This window comes from Lonchura striata, chromosome 7, assembly GCF_046129695.1.
Source record: "Lonchura striata isolate bLonStr1 chromosome 7, bLonStr1.mat, whole genome shotgun sequence".
In the NCBI taxonomy this organism is placed as follows: domain Eukaryota; kingdom Metazoa; phylum Chordata; class Aves; order Passeriformes; family Estrildidae; genus Lonchura; species Lonchura striata.
This window is the reverse complement of record NC_134609.1, coordinates 13,419,294-13,438,701: the sequence shown is the minus strand read 5'-3', so window position 1 is coordinate 13,438,701 and position 19,408 is coordinate 13,419,294. Positions and strand designations below refer to the sequence as shown.

Sequence of the window (19,408 nt, the reverse complement as noted above, 5' to 3'; positions counted from 1 at the left end):
TCCTGCTATATTTACCCAACCAAATTTTGCCAGTGATATATTTCCAGATGCACTTGAGCCACATGTCCCTGTCAGTCAGACCAAGCACAGAGGAATCTGAGCTCCTAGAAATCACTAGATGTTAATCCATGCTTCCTCTCTTGCTTGCCTGTAGAGTTAAAGGAGACAAAATGTGTAAAGCATTATTCCCAGTTTATTTTGGAAGCAGGGACAAGAGGTACTTCATTCGATACAGCTATTTACTTCAACTGCTTTCTTTATAGCTTGCAGAGACACCTGAACAGTTAAAAAAATTTCAAATGTGAAACATGAAGTTAAAAATAACTGGCTGGTAAGACTCTCTTAAAAATTCTTGATGCTTAACAAGAAGCTTACAGTCCTAATCTACCATGGGAGAGCCAATTCCTCATCCAGAAAAAAAAACCCTTGTGCCATCTTTGCTGGAGAAAAGCAACACACATCAGTTCTAGACTGTAGATAGCTTAATTTAAGAATGCTGGCCAGCTAAAAGTAATTGAGTTTTGGAGCAGTAAGAGCAAGGTCTAATGAATGATCTGAACTAAGCCACTTCATTATATTAGCACTTATATTTTTCCTATATTTTATCATGTACTTCTGATCCCATGCTATTTTCTTCCAACCCTAACTACACAGCTAGCTTCTTTTCATAATTTTCTAAAACACTTAACACCCAACATCTGATCATTATCTTTGCTTTTGCTGAATTTCTCCCTGAGATCCTTTGAGGAAAAAGGAACAAATATACTCACTTCCCACCTCCACATTGCTAAAAGATAATCTTCACAACTTCTACATCAATACTACTTGAATTACAAAGTGCATTTTTTGAGGTTACAGCCATGGGAGAAAAACCAACCCACCCTATCTCATCCCAAAAATCCAACCAACCGAAAAAAGCCCCTCAAAAGAACCTAAAAAAAAAACGCCCACCCCAAACCCACAAACCCAACTCCACAACAAAACCAAGGGAAAAAGAAATCCACTTAAAAATCCACTTAACAAATCGCCACAAAACAACAAAGTCACCTCTCAGAATCTCATTAGCAAGAAGAGATTGTCATCACATTGGTGGCCAGTCAGTGGAACCAGGGTATTTCTCAGTTCTAGGCACATTGACTCTTCCAGAGAGGGCAATGGGAAGCTAAACCATTGATGCAAGAGAAGTAAGTGAACAAAGGAGCTGAAAGGGTTTCAAGTGGTAAATATCCTTCCTTTGGCTCCCTCCACCCCTTTTCTGGAAAGCACAGACAGGCAGTTTCAACTTTTTCACCATTTAATAGGCTTAACAGAGGGTCCTAACAAACAAGATTTTTAAATAAAAGCACAAGTTGAAATTAATTGGGCTGTATCAAAACTCACTGCCAGGCCAATTTTATTACCCAATGTGGAATTAAAAACCCCTGTAGCCTTCTTTTAATAGCAGATTCACATGCAAGACCTCTTCAACTAGTTGGATGCAGGCAGATTCTTCAGAACAAAAGCACTTTTGACCCATTCTTCTCAAACAAACAAAGAAACAGACCTATGTTTGTACCCAAAAGTATACTGTTTAAGGACAAGAACATCCTTTAGAATAGTCTAGATTATTTTCATTACAGCATTAAGTCTTTAAAGTTTTAAAATGCTTTTGCTAGAGAGATTGTTCCTGCTTCCTTAAAGCATGTACAGTTTGCATGTTTTCAGGTACCCTTTCCTTTTCAAATCTGCAGCACTGGAACACTTTTCAAACATCTGACTAACACATCATACAAGAGGAGTCAAGAGGAGTGGAGACAAGCACAAGGAAGAAAAGGAGCACCTTATAGGTGGAATTGAAAGATGTTAAAAAAAATACTGGCCAGGGCTGAGTACGATCAAGTGAAATGTGGGCAAGATATGAACTGCATTACATGTAAGAGTTTATTAGCAGCCTCATACAGCTGCTCAAATTCAGGCATCTAATACAAGGATGTGAACAGCTGGTACCATCACCTGCTGTTCCTGCAGAGTGAAAGGGAGTGTGTGACCTTCCGCTGCAGCACATGGGCCTTGTGCATGTGAACAAGGACCAGTATGGGCTGCGAAACTCTATAGCATTAACAAACTACAAGAAGAAAAAAACTACAATTTAAAGGCAGCTGCACAAGAATGAACTGCCCTTTCAGATTTTTAATGTATTGTTAATAAAACTGAAGGGGGAAACTGTTTGCAAAACTTAACCTGATGTTGTCTGTGACAAAATGCTTAAATAGTCAATAATCAGTTACCAAACAACCATGAAGGTAAGCATTTCAGGATGCCTATGATGGTCTTCCTCTTCCTCATTATTTAATAATACATTTCTTCAGCAATTTCTTTTCTCTGAAATTTCTTTATTTTTTCCAACTCTTGTACTGCTGTCAAAAGTCCTATTGCTTTCTACAATGTCTGAGTATTTTATTTCTCCTTCTCCTAGGTTTCCAACACTCCTGGCAAAGCCTTTTCTCCAAGAAAGTGATACTTTTTTATTTGCAGAACATGGATGTTTCTTCTCTTATTCTTCCCTTTCATTAAGAAACAGAAGCCTTATGAAGAAAGTATTCAGACTCCTTTATCACACAAAGAAGTTACAAGATTCCAGAAAATTTTGTTGTTTAGAACTTCTCTTTGCCAAATCCAAATTAGTACTTCTGCTTCAACTGAAAAAGTCTCTTCCTATTGACTGTATTTTAACAGACTGCTAAATATTTGTGCACATATATCCATCGGCGGAGAACTTAATATATTCAACTAAAAAGCATTAATAAAGTACACCCCTTGACCATCATAATTGTGTAACTGCAATTACAGGACAAAATACATTAGACTAAGCTGTTTATCAATCTGTTAATTTTTAACAGGATAGCTAAAGCCAAACGTTAGTTCTATAGCAAAGATGTGCAAATTCTCATTAATATATCTTACTTTTTCAATTTTACTCATCTCACATGGGGTGTTTTTGTCATAATGTCTCACCTATTCCTCAACTTTCACAAAACTATACACCTGCTTTTTCTTTCACAACACATTGAATACAACAGTGGTTTGAACGGACAAGTTTCAACTTCACAACTGCACTATGCAAAAAACACAGATATATTAACTTCAGAAGGTCCAATAGATGAGGATTCTTTGTCTTTCTATGACCTTCAACTAAAGAAGAAATATCTACCCATTAGGAGTTCAAAGCAAGAGCAAGCTGCTTTAACACTTCCTGTAGAATTTCCAAATCACACAGATACAGTACATCATATGATACCAGTGTAGATCTATCAATTAATTGTTCACTCTTTTAACAAAACAACAGATTTCCATTCTGTCACAAAGTTCTTCCCCAGAAAGTATCTGTTGGTACCAACAAAAGGTCATCCATGACACTTCCTTCTCTCAGCTCAGAATCCATCACACCACAAAACCTCAGACCCTATCTTCAAGCCACTGTATTGCAGACTTTATATATCAAATTTTGTCTTTTTTGTAGCTTTGAAATGTGCTGAAAAGCAAGTTAAAATCATGTCATCTAAAAGATGATCAGAATTTTACTAGGACTGTATGTGTCAGTTTTATGTCTTTCCTGGACATATCTGCTGACTTGTATAATTTTCTGAAGACAAATTACAAAAGCAAGATAACAGATCACAGAATATTCTGAGTTGAAAGGGACCCACAAGAAGCATCAAGTCCAGCTCTTGAGTGAATGGTTTGCATAGACTCACAACCTTGGTGTTATCAGCACTGTGCTCTGACCAAGTGAGCTAATATCATCTTGATTGTCCATCCAACATTTTTTTAAGAACTTACCATGACAAGGTCCATAACATATTGGAACTTTCTGGTTGCAAAGAAACCCCCCCAAACCAAGCACAAACAAAAAAAACCCTTCAGCAATAGCCTATTCCGCAGCACTCAGCTAAAAAGCTAGGTAGTCATCTTAAAAAGAAAAAGCTCTTGCAAGTTTACTTCAAATGGGCAAGCCACCAAGTGCACTATCAACATTCCTCAACCAATCAATCTGCTATTTTTATAACAATGTTCTGCATTAGTCCACTACTTTTACACTTACTTTTTAATCCCCACCATTCTACTTCTTTTCATCCTGATTTTTTTTATTCCACACTAGTCATTGAGAGAAGAAGCACTTTATCACAGATCCCTGCACTGCTACTGAAAAAAAGGACACTTTGCCCAATTTGTATCTTTTTTCAAAGCTCTCCTTCCAACTCACATCTTGGTATAAACCATATTAATGATCAGCAAACAACAGCCTGTTTGAAGGACAAACTGAGGTAATCAAAACCCCTCAAGTGTTTAACAACTTTGTATACTTAATGATTTCTCTCTATTGCTACCCTCTTGAGCTACAGACTCTTTGAGATGAGGAATACTTCGGTATGCTTCTTGTGTATGTATAATCAACACTTCTTGGCAGTCCTATTACATATTATGCAACTATACAAATATGCACCTGCACTTTCTAACACAAGTTACTGCTTCTTTGAAATTAATCACTTTAGCGACAATATTTTAAACAGGTTAGATGGCAACTATTGAGTGAGGAAAGAAGACAGGTAAAAGAAGGAAGATGACAAAACAGAAGAGCTATATACTTAGTAAACTACTAACAGAAATAAGCAATTTCATGTATACTCCTACTTCCAGAGGGTTTTTACTATAATGGAAATGGGCACAGTTCCTTTTCACTACTCTTGACCATCAAACAAAAACACCACCATCAAAAAAACTCTATATAAAACCTCAATGGCTGACTTAAGAGGAACCTTAACTTCCATGCAGCATCTGGTACTGCCTATCCACCAAATCAAACTGCAATTTATTGCCCCCTAATGTACATCCATTAAGCCATTTCCTTCATGGCTCCACTTCACACAGAAGCAGTAACTGAAGGAAATAATGGAGTGCCCAACAAGTGGGAAAGTAATTGCTCAACAAGCGTGGAACAAGAGAGAGTCAGTTGCACATCATGCACATGTGGCAGCTCTTCAGAGCCCAGCCCTGCAGTGGTAACAGAAGGCTGGTGTTACAGAACAAGCCCACTGTGGGAACTCTTCCAGGCAACAGCCAGGAGTGCTTGTCCATCTAAATCCTTGGGTCCTTAAGGATTAGGGGTCAGGAAACAATTCCTTCCAACAGCACCACCTCCTGCCTGTACCTGCCAGTCATTAGCCATGCATAGAAGGAAGACTTCAGCTCCAAGCTCTAGTGTCAAACTGTCCTCAGAGAACTGTATTAAAAGGATGCTTAAGTGGTATTACAAAGGTTGTGGGGCTGAACTGCATAAGGATCTTCAGGAGACATGCAGAAATACCTAGTGTGAAGACCACCTTACTGGGTTGGTTAGGGTTTTTTGCTCTAAATATTCTGAGATTCACTCAGCTTCTTTCAATTTCATTCATTAAATTTCTTACTACTCAGAAATACAAAACAGCAGATTAACACAAGAGCTAAAACTTAGCTCAACTTAAATCCTTATCAAATTAAGGATTCTACGCAAACAGAGTTTCTCCCTTTCTGTATGTCAGTATTAGTTACAAATATCTCAATTACAAGTTGCTTCTCAGGAGTTCTGATTTCATTCAGTAACCGGTGTTGAAGGGCTCAACGTACAATTCAACAGAATCAATCAGAGCTCAGAGTGACACCATCTATACCTGACTTCTCACACATTCTGCATAAATGCTGTCCTGCACACAACAGAAAAGCCATGAAAAAGGTCAGGGTGCTTGTCTTGGTACATTTGTAAATCATTCTTTATCAAGGATATTCCTCCTCCTTTCTTCATACAGAAGTAAACAAAATCTTAAGTGAAATTATGACAATTCTTGTTTTCATTTTGGGCTTGAGAAGTTCCCATCCCAGCTGAAGTGTAGCTACCATTCTTAGAGCACATCAGTGCCACTCTGGGAAAATCGCTAAGAAAGTAAAGCACAAGATTAGCAAGCACCTGGAAAAAGTCTGATTTATTATTTCTCCAATAAAAGACAAAGAAAATCAATGCCAACATACCAATATCTATGCTAAAAATATCCCTGCGGAAGATTCAAAGACCTAGCCATAAGACAGTGATTTGATTAATTTGATGCTACAATGAGATTAAAAAGATTAATCTCACACAGAGTGTTTGGAACTACCTGCAGCTTCAAAGCAACAATACTGCCTTGGTTTACATTCTCTGTGCAGTTGGGAGGATGTCTGCATTCATTTAGACTAGAAACTTGCTTTTAAAATGACAATTTTTAATGTATTGTCTGAACATAGTTGGCAAAAATCAAGTCTGGATTCGACCTACAAGCAAAGCATCAAATTTAAACTGGCACCTTAATATTCCTATTTCTTATATTAAGAAAATATTAAGAGAAATAAATTACCACTTCTGTACAGTGTCAGGTATGGACAATATGGACTAAAATTGTATTGTCGTCCACTAATTAGAGTGAGGCCAAGTTAAAGCTGTGGATGAAATCTTATTCTATGAGTTTCCTAACCTTCCCTTTCCATTCTTCTTTAAAAATTCATAGAGAATGCAACAAAGCTAAATGTTAGCCTGAATTGCTCGGTATTCAAAAATACCAAGTTGACGCATATAAACACCTGTTACTAAAAAAAAAAAAAAGATTTTATTTTTTTGAGTTATCACAAGAACAGACATGATCTATCAAATCAGTGAACATTCTAGATCTTTGACAGCAAGTGGACATGCAATAGGAAAAAAGCAGCTTCTTCTTTTAATGGCTGATCTAGATAACATTTCTATTCTTCAATGCAAGCAATGGGAGAAATATCACAGTATGCAGTTTGTGATATTTGTTATTTGCTAGTAAGTTCAGGCACTTCCAGCATAAACCCAAGATCTAAATAATAAATAAAATATGGTATTGCTGTTACCTGCAAAGCAATAAGCATCTTTACATATCACACATTCTTATAATTCCTACACTTCTTGACAAAAAAAACACAAACACTTTTTTCTAATTTCTTAACTTGAATGAACATATCATATTCTAACCATTAGTATTTCAATAGCATCAAGAAGAGGCCACATATTTGTATTTACTACCAATGTACCACTTCTTAAAACTAGATCTTTCAGAAAAAGTTCAGACATTAATCCAAAATCAGAATAAAATTCCTGTATTGTTTTATACAACTGTTAAATTTTTCATAAAAACTAAGTTTTCAGAGCTCAGACATGAGAAAATGAGTGTGCAATCAAGTCTACATACCAGAAAACTGATGGCTACAGTAACAACTATATTAAGTCAGACACTGGGCAAAGGTTCTCCTATGGTTACAGTCATTTGACCTTTAGCCAGCTCTTAATGCCCCAGCCAACCCTCTAAAGATGGAGATTTGCAGCAGCTTCTTGTCTGAAATAAGCCATGAAAAGATTCTTCTGAACCCACTGTACAAGCATTCATTTAAAATGTCATGAATGTGCATGAAATCAGAGTGCTTCTAACAGCTTACTTTGCAGCTTCTGTTTAAATGCACTAACTCTGAACCACCAGAGGATAAAAGGACTCAAACCTTGCAGCTTGGCACTCATGGACCTAAAATATACACAAGCACCTCTTCACAGGTGTGTTTACCTAGTTTAAACCTTATTTAAATAGACTCTCGATGCACACACTTTCACAAACACCTGCTTCTCCCACTGCAGTCATGACTTGTACAAGGCAGTTGTATTCAGTCATTCCTGTCCTAAAGCCATCCCACACACGAGCAGGCAGCACTTCAGGCGTGCAAATCCTGGTTACTGACTCATCTCCCTGGTCAGAGCAAAGCACAAATTCTGTAATGAGAAGGATGACTACAGAAGTATCTGTTCCTACCTCTACATCATACCAGAATGGTCTCAAGACTTCAACAGCCAGAGAAGCATTTAAAGAAATCCAATCCTCATTAAATCATGGAAAAGGAAGCTTATAATTAATTCATATTTCCAATTATTTGTGGTTATAAATAACCACAAATTTCTCTGCTGACCTAGAGATCATCCTAAGTTGCAACCATTCATGAAAGAGAGAGTCTCAGTTATCACTGGATGTTAAAAAGAAGCTTCCTTTTGGTGACATAAATCCATAACAAAACTGACAAAATGAACAAATGTTTCAACATCCAGACATGTTTTTCAGGGTACTCAGCCCACTTCAAAGAGCAGTCAAATGGAAGCTGTGGTGACAGCGACCCTACATCCAAAGTTGTATCAATGCAGGTTTTCATCAGTTTTAAAATAACCTTTGAAAATGTAGCTATATTTCAATTTTACATGCGTGGACAAAGCTTGGTAGTTATTGCTTCCATATGGTCATAATTCAGGACACTGACTTCTGCTTTTTCCAAGCACTAGAAATAAGAGACATGCCATCAAATTTAAGTTTATTGTGCTCATTTTAGCATTGCTAGCATTCAGCTATTAAATTTAGCTTGGATTAACTTATGCACCACCCAAGACAACAGAACCTCTACATTTTCTCTCTGTTTTTCAGGCAACTACTATCAGTAGTGCCTAAAATACATGAAAATGTAGCCCATGAAAATATAAAAATGGCATCTAATAAATCAACTGACAGTGGATCAGTTTCAAATTAGTAAACTCTTTCTATAAATATACATAAAATTCCCACAGAAATTAAGTTTCTCTACCAGAATTTCAAAGAGAAACTTCAAAGTATTCAGGTTCAAGGCCCTTAGCTAGGTATGCTGAACTGTAGAAGTGAAGTTAGTCTTACCATAATCATGGGATTGTTTGTGCTGAGCAACACATCTCTATATGCTTCCTCCAAGAGCACACGTAGAAGTTACAACAGGATGGGATACCATACTTAGTTGCAGGCAAGCTTTCCAGCTTGTAATTTAGTTACTCTTGAGGAGCAATACTTTGAAACAGGAATCTTTAGGTGCTGGGGGCATACAGTGCCATCACTATACCCTTGACCAGGGTATTTCAGCATCACAGTCACGATAGAGTTAATGCCCACTAGCTCAGAGGAGAACAAAAGGTACTCCACTGCAACATGCCTAACATTTACATTGCCTCTCTTTGCTCATTAAACAGGTTTTGGTTAAATAATGAACAAACTGTATTACAGACTCCGATGAGAATTCCAAAATTATAAATCAACTGGTAAAGCCCAGAGGAGAATGAAGGGAGTGGGAGGGAAGGAAGGATAATATTGACTAATATAAAGGGCGCAGCTTGACAGTGGATATTCCTGCCACACCTGATCAAACATGCTCCATGGGGGAGGGGAAGGGAGGGAGAGAGCAAGAGGGGAGATGGGACAAGGCAGCCTGAAATTTGCATCCGGAACAGATTAAAATGGGTTCTTGGGGGATTGAGAAAATACATAATATATATTACTATAAATGCAAAATTGTACTAAAAGCTAACTCAAATGTCAAAGATTACAGCTTGAATAAATTTAAATATAAAAGCAATGTGTTTCCATGAGATAATGAAAGAGACGTGAAAGGAAGGTCTAGGGGAAAAAAAAAAAAAAAATCACCAAAACCCCCTATGCTGGGGACTGGACTTTTGACTGCTTTGAAGATGATGCAGGATACTCTGTATCATTCAAAGTATTGCTTGAGAACAAGTCCATGTCCAAAATGGAAAAAAGATGGAGCACAGCAATGATGTCCTGTCTCAAGACACTAGTCAGTAAATAGCAGTCACTGCGGCTGAAAACACCTGTATAAAATAATCTCATGTAGTCAAACCAACATGCTATCATCCCCATATATAAGCAATTATTATCTCAGCAGGAACCACACTTACCTGATGACTAATACAAAGGGAGTTTCTGAATCTCTCAGTACATTAAACTTTGCTTTCTCTACCATAAGCAGATAGTGAACTTGCATTTTTTCCCCAACAAGTCAACAGCACATTGTACCTAGCTGCTCTAGATAAATGGCTAGTCCCTGACATTTACTTATATTGCATTTATTTGAGCATCCTGACAGTCCCTGCTCTTGTTGATGAGAAGAGGTATTTGCAATACTAGCAAAGAACTTCAAGAAGCTTATTAAAAAAAATTCATCTCACAGAAGGGAGAAATGTAAAATTTCCTCCCAATACACTTTTGAGGACTGCACACCTATCTTACAGAAGGTGAGTGAGCTTACAAAAAAGCTCACAAATCCAGACTGTCATGTAGTCCAGGTACAAGCATAACATCCAGAACAAAGACACTATCCAGAAACGCAAGCTGTTCAGGAGACACCTAAGATGTCATGATCTAACAGAAAAATCCTGCTTACAGCGACAGGAAGTTAACCTGGCAGAGAAAAACAAAGCATTACACTTACAGGCAGACATGCAAGAAGGAGGAATAATGGCTTAAAACTGGCACTTGTCCTCAGCACCTCTTGTCATCACCATCTGGAAGCAGCACTACAGTGCTTCTAGAGAACACACTTTTTATGGGATTCCAGACTCAGCACTGATGCAAGAATAAGCATGCTTCACAGTTAAAAATGTAAAAGGTCCATTTCAAACTAAGGTTGAGTGCAGTTCTGAACAGTCACTGTAATAAAGGGACCAGAAATGAAGTTTACTTTCAAATACTACCATCAGTAAGAAAAATCCTGGGAAGAATATGCAGAACGTCATATGGAGTTTAGGATTAGCTTCACCTCCAGACTCTCAACATATACTTGGGTTACACTTAAACAATCTGTGCTAGTTTACATTGGTATTATTTGCCCAAAAGTATATGCATATTTCCTCTTTTCTTGTTCTTCAGTAAATGAATTCTGGATAGTAAATAAGACAAATTAATATACCTGTATATTTACTTGCATACACCCTAGCAGGTGCATATATCTGCTGATTTCTGTAGAAGCTTACCTGTTATATTATTCAGCACTTCTTTTAGGTTGCTAAAGCTATGCAGCAGGGGATCCCTTTCTTCATCCTATAGGTTATATATAGGAAGTAAGTAATTAATGAGGAAAACATATTTGTAAAGACAAATCTTAATAATGGGTCTGTTAAAGACCTCACCATCACATTCACAGAAGTGGTGTGGTTTGAGTTTATCACTGTCAGCATGTTTACATCATTAAATCCAAAAGAAGCATTTTAATTTTCCTGCCAGTGCTCCCCAGTATCACACAGCTCAAATGTCAAAGCATAGGTCCAACACTGAGCATTCTGGTTTGGTTTTATTGTCCTTAGAAGTATTTCTGATTAGCCTTCGCTATTCAATAAATTTCACTGCAAATCTAACTCATACCATATTGAAATGGCTCATCTGGATTTGTTATAATGTTAATCTATGCAGATTGTAATGGGAGCAGAAATACAATGACATTTCATGCCATTAAAATAACTTGAAGAAAGAATCACAGCGCAATATTTATATGAATTAGCTACATCCTTTAGCCTTAGTCTATTTTTATGATATTAAAAGAAGAAGAAGCAGCAATTTCTCCAAGCTGAGTGCAGCCACACCCCCACCTCGAACAGAGAGGCCGGGAGCTCTAATGAAGAAATGCATGTTAGAAAGAAAAAGGGCCCTGCCCTTTGACAAACTGAAACCACTTGTGCTGGATGGCAGCCATCTGCTAACTCATGTGACATTCCAAAGTGCACCACTGATACAGTGTGCCACAACCACACATTTACACCGTGGCAGCCATAAACCCACCAAAGCATGGTTAGACTTGGAAACACTGTATTTAGGATTTTTACCAAAGCAGGTTTGAAACTGTTGATAGGTTTTAGTTAGGAATATAGATAGCAGCAACAAAACAGAGCTGAAAACAGATACTATGCCATATGAAAAAATTTTAAATACTCTATGTATAATTACTTCCCCAATTTTTATTTCATGTCTTGTGTGATGAAGACTGTCTTCCCCAAGAGGCTACAAAAGATACATAAAAACACTATGCTAAATAAACTAACACCATATATGGAAATATACTGACATCCCTGGTGAGAAGTCTAAATGAGATGATTTCCACACAGAATACAATGTGGAATTTTTGTATTTACAAGATAAGAAGGTAGAAGTCTCCCAGCTTTGTAGCTTTTGCAGCCACTGGCACATGAGACCCACAAAACAATGTAAACAATGCAGATAGTTTTTCCAACTTTACTTATAAAACTATTATAACAAGTGCTACAAAAAACTGAGGTACTTTTCCAAAGCCAGCTGGTTTCTGCCACAGGTGTTTCTACCTGCTGCTACAGATGGCAACAATTCAAGATAACTTACCAGATGTGTGTGAGTGCTCCATCGGGCATTACGCTTTATGGCTCCCACCACTGCATTGATTTCACCTTGTACAATGTAAATGTTCTTATCCACCATCCTGACAATTCTAAAAATAAAGGAAATTCAAATTAATCTCTAGCCTCTTTAGACTAATTGTCTTCCTCAGATGAAACAAAGTTGACTCTAACCAAGAGAAGGCTGCAGTGATGCAAGGAATTTTCAAACTTGTTTTGTGCATGCACAAAATACAAGTTATTACACGTAACAAATACAAGTACTCTATCAAAAGAAGAAAATTTTCAATAATGTGTTTTCAAAACCATGAGAGCAGACAGTTAGTTCTAACAGCATTTTTGTAACGCAAGAGATCACTTTGCCAAGGCTTATTCCTCTTTTTTTTTTTTCCAGTCTATGCAAGTTCACAGAAAGCTAAAGTGTTGGGGTACCAGGACAGACATCCAGGGTAATGCAGTAACACATGCAGCCCCAGCACTTACGAAAATTCCTGCAGCCCTACACGGAACACAAAGCTAACCTTGTACTCTCTTAAATAAGTATCAGTGGGGTGAATGAGCTGACCAGAACAAACCTCTTTGGGATTTAAAACGTTTACAAAAGAAAGTAATTTGTAACAGATGTTGATTTCACACTTGCTTCACAAAACAAAGCTTTCAAAAAGCAGGAAAGTAAAAAAGACACGAGTAAAACCTCGCAAAGAAATGAGGAAAACTGGAGACAAAACTGGATGGAACACGGGGAGAAAAAATGAGAAAGCTAAAGGCAGACACTTAACTCTCCTGCAGTCTGCAGTCTTTCAGGAAAAAACTTAAACTGATGCATCCAGAAAGAGGCAGAAGAAGGGGAAAGGAATTAAAAGCAAGAAAGACTTGTAATAGTCTGAGAAAAAGACAAGTGAACTTCTATGGCTTTATTCTCTTTATACTAGCTGTAGCCCAGATACAGTCAAGCATCAAAGAGAAAGAATGAAGGGGAATGAACAGACACAAATGTTTATAAACAAAAAACAGGACTTATAAAGAGGCCAAACAGTCAGATGATACCATGTCTGTAAATGAGAAGGATTTAGTGATATGGTAGTCAAATAAAGAGAATTTTTCAGGAAAAAGAATGAAAGGAAAATAATGACTCCAGCTTGAAATCACAACAGGTCATCCACAGGGAAGCAAAAGATCAGAAACAGGTGAAACACTGATCAACACTTCCAATCTACAGGCTCATTAAAGGGACTCAGCTGGGAACAGGAGGCAGGGGGTAATGAAGCACAGAGAATATGAGAAGGACTTTTGCCCATGTAACAAAAGCAAAGCTAGAAATAAATGGTTTTGGTGGATTACTCAGGACCTCATAAAGATCACCACAGAAATTTCAGAATATACATCCTGGATCTGTCAGGCTTCAAGTTAATTAGCATATATGAATTATCAACAACTCTTCAAATACACAAATATCCTCTGAATGAAAGAGACTAATTTGCTTCAGGAGTCGATAAATAATGGAAAGAAAGCAAAGTATTATAAAAAGATTCCTCATCAAAGGACAGAATCATATTTGTTGGTTCATTGTTTCAGGTGTTTGCAATAGAATGAATACTCTTATGGCAAAATTGTTTATATCATTAAATTAATTATACATAATGGTACTCCCAGGTGTAAGACAATAATTTAAGGGCAAAGACAAAAGTATTTTGTAAGAACAGTCATGACAGACAAATAGTGCTTCCAAGTAATTTGCTTGTGCCCTGAAGAACAAAGGTTTATATCCTTCCTCCACAGATGTATATAACAGAACCACCAATACACTTCCTACTCATGTGGCTAATGCTTGAGCAATGTCCCCATTATCAATAGTAAATTATTTCATACATTATTCATATGATTGCATTGAAATATCATTGACCACAATTTTTCTATTTCGCTTTGTTGCCCTGGTTTTAGTACAAGGCATGAATGGGAGATTTCTCCTTCATGTAGAATTCCTTGCTTATTTATTTTTCCTTTCAGTAATTCCCTTATTTTCTGTACTTCTACATCAGCAGTTTCAGGGCTCAAAATTCTAGTCCAGGGATGTACTTCTGTGGAAATACTTTATACACTCATATTTGTCAAACCTAAGTTTTTCCTTTCTTCACTGTTTCAAAACAGTATTGAACATGTAAACTGTATAGCACCATTCCAGGCATTTGGCAAACTGACATGGAGACATTATTTCAAAAAGTATGTAAATAACAAATAAACATATTACAAACCTTGCACGTATATAGATACTCAATAGTTCCGACAGTATTTAAAGTGATGCCAAAGCTTAAATGTTGTTTTGCATACTACTGAATCTACTTGTAAGACTTCTATTTCTTCTCCTCTATTTTTAACATAAAATGATTAAATAAAAAGTTTGTTAAAACTCTGTCTCTCCTGAATGTAGAATACTTAAAATGCCCAGCTAACTGTAAGTGGTAAAATATGAAGAAAATAGACAAAAACCTCCAATAAACACCTTATCCTTTTCACCTGATCCTTTCAAGCAAGGGTGTAAAAACCCCATGTACCTTGGCAGGGTCCTCCTGACATATGAAAACCCTGCAAAACTTAGGGCAGTATTTCATTGCTAACTGTCTGAGAAGACTCAATGAAAATGCACTCCTTTCCTCATTGCACATTGTATTAAATATAATTTTATTCAAAAATTTAAAAAATCATTTTATGAATGCCAGCAAACTCATTTCACTGGTGCAACTGAAACAACCTATCATGCTGCAGATGCAACACTCAGACTCTGAACATCAGACATAGAGGTCACTTCCCCACCAACACTGGGTGCAGATGGAGGGAAATACTGTATTTGTATTTAAGCTTGTAGCTAACCAAGCAATAGCAGTCCAAAGTAAACCATAAAGCCAACAGACCTTTGCAACTTCATGTTGGAAAAGGAAACAGAAAAGAACTACAGAGTGAGCAGGAAAGACAGGCAACCATTTTCAGAGAGATGCACCTTGTAAGCTAAGCCCACCAAAAGAATCATCCATCCCTGTAAAAATTTATATTTTAAATTTTATTTCAAGTGATGGATATAGCTCCACTAAACTCCAAAATTCCCAAATGCTACCCCTTTTAAATTATTAGATAACTTCTGTATGTGTTCCTTCAACTGTAGCATCACCACAAGGAGCAACCGACCACACTTTAAAACTCAGTATAGATGTCCTCAATCAAAAGAAGTTTTAAGATTGAAATGAATGCTGTGAAGCAGCAGAGAAAAAAAGCTGCATGATTTACCAGACCAGCACAGAATGATCAGCTGGGTTTACAGGTGCATGGTGGGAGTCAAGCAAAACCACCAGACATTTGTTCAACTTGGAGAAGAAAAGAAATGTTACCATGAATTCAGGCTTAATGTTACAAAACTATGGTCTCAAGAATGGGGTATTGTAAAAGTGCTGAACAGGTTAACAGAACTAATTATAAAGGGTTATAAAAACTCCTGCTTCTTTATCAAGACAGATTCATAGATCTGCTTAAAACTTCAGATTAGTCCTCAGATATGCCCCTGCACAGAAGTTCAACAGACAACACAGTGAAAATGACAGCTCCAAGGCAACGAAACCAAGGTGCCCAGGCCACCACAAGAAGAGGGGAGGCTGTTAACTTTCACAGCCTCACTGACACCAGCATTGGGAGTACTAAGTCGGGAAAGGTCGACGCCCAATCATGTCATAAAAAAACAAAAGCTCATATTCATAACATTGGCAAAAACTTCAACAGTGAACTATGGATAATAATTATCACTATTCTGAGACTTCTAAAATAGCATCACATGTAGAATCTTCATATAAAAACACTGAAAATATTTACACCTGCAAATGTTATTTCACACATGTACTGAATACTCCATTTCTCAATCTCGGAATGTCTTACCCCTACATTAGATAGATAGGAAGCCAAATTATTCCTAGTATTACCACTCCCTCTTCTGCAGCAAAATGCCTGCAACTCTTCTGCAAACAAACAAGAGTTAGCATCAGAAGCAACAAGGTGTGGCAGACTTCCATCAGGTCACTTCTTCCTATCATTAACTTTACCTTCAGCCATGGCACCTGATTTAAACCCAGAGACACTACTCCAATAAACAGCAGTAGTCAAAAACAACATGACCATAACATAGAAAGGTAATATTTCAAAGTAAGTGTCTGTTGACCCAAATTTTTACTGTTTATGACAATACAGAAATAATCCAGATAGCTTCTGACCTAGATTTGGCCACCAGAGTCCTGATACAATACACTGCTACCAAAACAGAACACACAATCATGAATCACAAAAAGCTCCTGACAATCTCACAGCCAGCTAGGTTTCCCAGAAGCCCAGGTGGCAATCAGAAAGCTCCTTTTCTTCCTCCTAAACCTCACATGGAAGGTACATGAACATTTATACAGAAATTTAACTTGCTTGGGTTTTTGAAGTTGTAACTGTTCTGCAAAAAGCATCACAGGCAGCAAAAGTTCAGAGAAGTCAGCATCTTTCTCCAAAAGGGTAGCTCCTGATGTCTGGACAAAAGTGATAGAAAGCAGTCATTTGTAAGTACAGAAAGGAACTGTGCAGTCCTGGGCATTTAGGAATGCCCTTTAAAAGATAAGCAGCAGCAACATGGTAGCAGTGGCACATCAGAAAGGAAGAGAGGGACAAGCTTCTCTGCAAGCCTCCACATTCAGCTGCTACAGTGAGACTGGGCCTGGGGATCAATAGAGAAAGCCAAGTCGCATTTACCTGTCAAAACTGCACAGTAAAACAAAACCTAAGGTTATTATGGGGAGGGACATTTTCTTCCTTCCAATTATTTCATACTGTTGAAACTATGAAACGTGCCACCGGATGAACTCACGGCACAGACGCTAAGCGAGCTCCGAGCTTTCCCGCAGCAGCCACGGAGCTGACCATATGGCAGGAGAAGCCCGTCTCCACCGCCCGCAGAACAAGCCGCCGCGGCGCACGGGGAGCGGACGCCTGTGCAGGTGCAGCGCCAGCCGGCAGCTCCCTCCGGCCCGGCCCGGTCCCGCTCCGTCCCGACGCCCGCAGCCCCGGGCGGTCGCTGCCGGCGGCCCGCGCGCCCTGCGCCCCGCGGGCGCGGTCACGCGTGTCAGTGCCGGCCGCACGGAGGGGCGGCCGCCGCCCGCTCCCGCGCCGGCCCCCGCGGCTGCCGCGGTGCCGTCCCCGCCCCCCGCTGCTCCCGCAAGGCTCCCCCGCCGCCGCGCCCCTCCCCACGTCGCGACACTATCGCGACAGGCGGTCTCTGCCCGGCACTGACCCCCGCATCCAAAATGGCGGCGCCTGCTCCCCGCGGCGGCGGCCGCTTCACATAACCGGGCGGGAGGGCGGCACCGCGGGCGGGAGCGCTCGGCCCGCCCCCTGTGCGCCCCTCCCTGCCGGCGGCGGCGGAGGCGAGGCCGCGGAGCGCGGGGTCCACGGGGCACGGGCAGGGACACCGGCCCCGCTCTCTCGCACTGACGTGGAAACCGGCGCACCGTGACCCGCTGCCTGGTTACTGCGCAGACAGACAGCCCGGACAGCCAACCCGCGCACGATGCGCCGCGCAGCTCCCCGCGACGCCCAATGGGAACACGGTCTGACACCGGAGAAGGCGGGCTCTGCGGTGACAGCCGCGGAGAGCCAATGAGAGGCGAGAGGGTAGAACCAGCGGATCCTCTGGCCAATCGCGGCGCGGTGCGGCGCCGCAGCCGCGGCTGGGCGGGCGCAGCCGGGCGGAAGCCGGCGGGAGGGTGCCGGCAGTGCATTGTGGGCCGGGCGGCGTGGGAGACGGGCCGAGCGCGGGGTGCGGGTGTGAGGGACCGCGCGTGTGAGGGACCGCGCCGGGGCTGCACTGCCCGCGCAGGGAACCAGGCCCTTCCCGCCGTGCTTTCCCAACTTGTTCACCGCCTCTTGCGGCTCCTCCGCTGGAGCCGTCTGGGAGATGACGCCCTGCAAGCGTTCTGTTCGCTGCCGAGCAGCTCCCTGTGCCGCAGCTCTGGTGCTTCGCGTGAGCCTTAGCTCGTCCAGCCCAGCGGTCTTGGCAGACAGACCCCACCATGGAGTTTAACTGCTCTGTGCAGCCGCTTTATTGGCCTGCTCTTTGCAGCAAAAACAATCACAGCTTTGTAGCTATAGAGCACTTGGCAAAATTAATTCTTGGTGCTGCTCCCACCTTCTCAGGCGCTTTCTATGTCTATGCTCCAGTAGTAATGCTGTGTGCCTCAAAGGCAGTAATTTGCAGGAGTCACTACTTGTTTAAGCCTCTGCCCATTGAACTTGGGACAGGACAGAAGGTTCTTGCAGTTACATTACAGTTTACAGCTCTAGGATCTTCAGTCAGGTCAGCCTGGGGATTGGTTGTGGCAGATATTAGAATGGTCAGAGGAGCAGCTACCCCAAAATCCTACACTCTGTAGGGAAAACACAAATCACTAGGGCCAAGAAAAAGGTGAAAGGGTCAAAAAGTATTCGTTCACTTTTAATCACAACTTCATCTACCACAGTGTGACTGAGGAAAGTTCTCAGACAAAGGCTCAAGGGAACATCCAACAGCACTGTTCTGTGGCCAGCCAAATATAAATCTGAGGCTGACTTCAATGCCGCCCCAAAAAATGGCCAGGTATCGCCACATATCAGTAGCTGTCAGACTATTGCCTCATCAAGATTCAACATGCCTTACATTGAAACTGCTGTTATCTCCCAGCTCTGATACTGCCAGTGGACCTTTTTCAGCCCAGCTGGGCCTGGCAGCATGTAGGAAGTCTTTGGATTTGGAAGTTTAAGCTTTAATTGCATTAAGCAGCCATATTCCCTAGAGGTGAAACAAGAAAGAGCATACCCCAGTGATCTGGCCATGGGCTCAAAAGCTAAGATGTATTCCTCCAGCCCCTGCTGTAGCCATGGTACATGCAGTTTATCTTGAGTTTCTCAGCTATAAAACAGATGATCAAATACTCACCAAGCCCAGATTTCATATGCCACCTAGGCAATGAGTGAAGGTTTGCAGAACAAGCAAATTGGTTGCTAGTGCTTTCTCCTTCTCTTTTGCCCCACTCCAACAGATTCTAACTAACAGCCTGGTGGCACTTGCCAGACATTTTG

The 19,408-nt window shown here is 40.2% G+C and overlaps 1 protein-coding gene across 6 annotated transcripts in view; it reads right to left on the bottom strand.

The window, feature by feature from the left end:
• The window catches only part of GBF1 (golgi brefeldin A resistant guanine nucleotide exchange factor 1), a 99,960-nt gene extending 82,189 nt beyond the window's left edge, over positions 1-17,771 (bottom strand). For 2 of the 6 annotated variants that reach the window (XM_021547877.3, XM_021547894.3), the window contains exons 1-3: positions 17,586-17,757; positions 12,267-12,372; positions 10,892-10,958 (exon numbers count right to left, since the gene is read on the bottom strand). In XM_021547877.3, the coding sequence (XP_021403552.2) occupies positions 10,892-10,958; positions 12,267-12,372; positions 17,586-17,593 (181 nt within the window). In that variant the 5' untranslated portion in view covers positions 17,594-17,757. Of the gene's footprint in view, positions 1-10,891; positions 10,959-12,266; positions 12,373-17,585 lie in introns of all 6 variants that reach the window. The other 4 variants (XM_077784608.1, XM_077784607.1, XM_021547886.3 and 1 more) reach the window with 4 other exon arrangements.
• Positions 17,772-19,408: the final 1,637 nt, after the last annotated feature.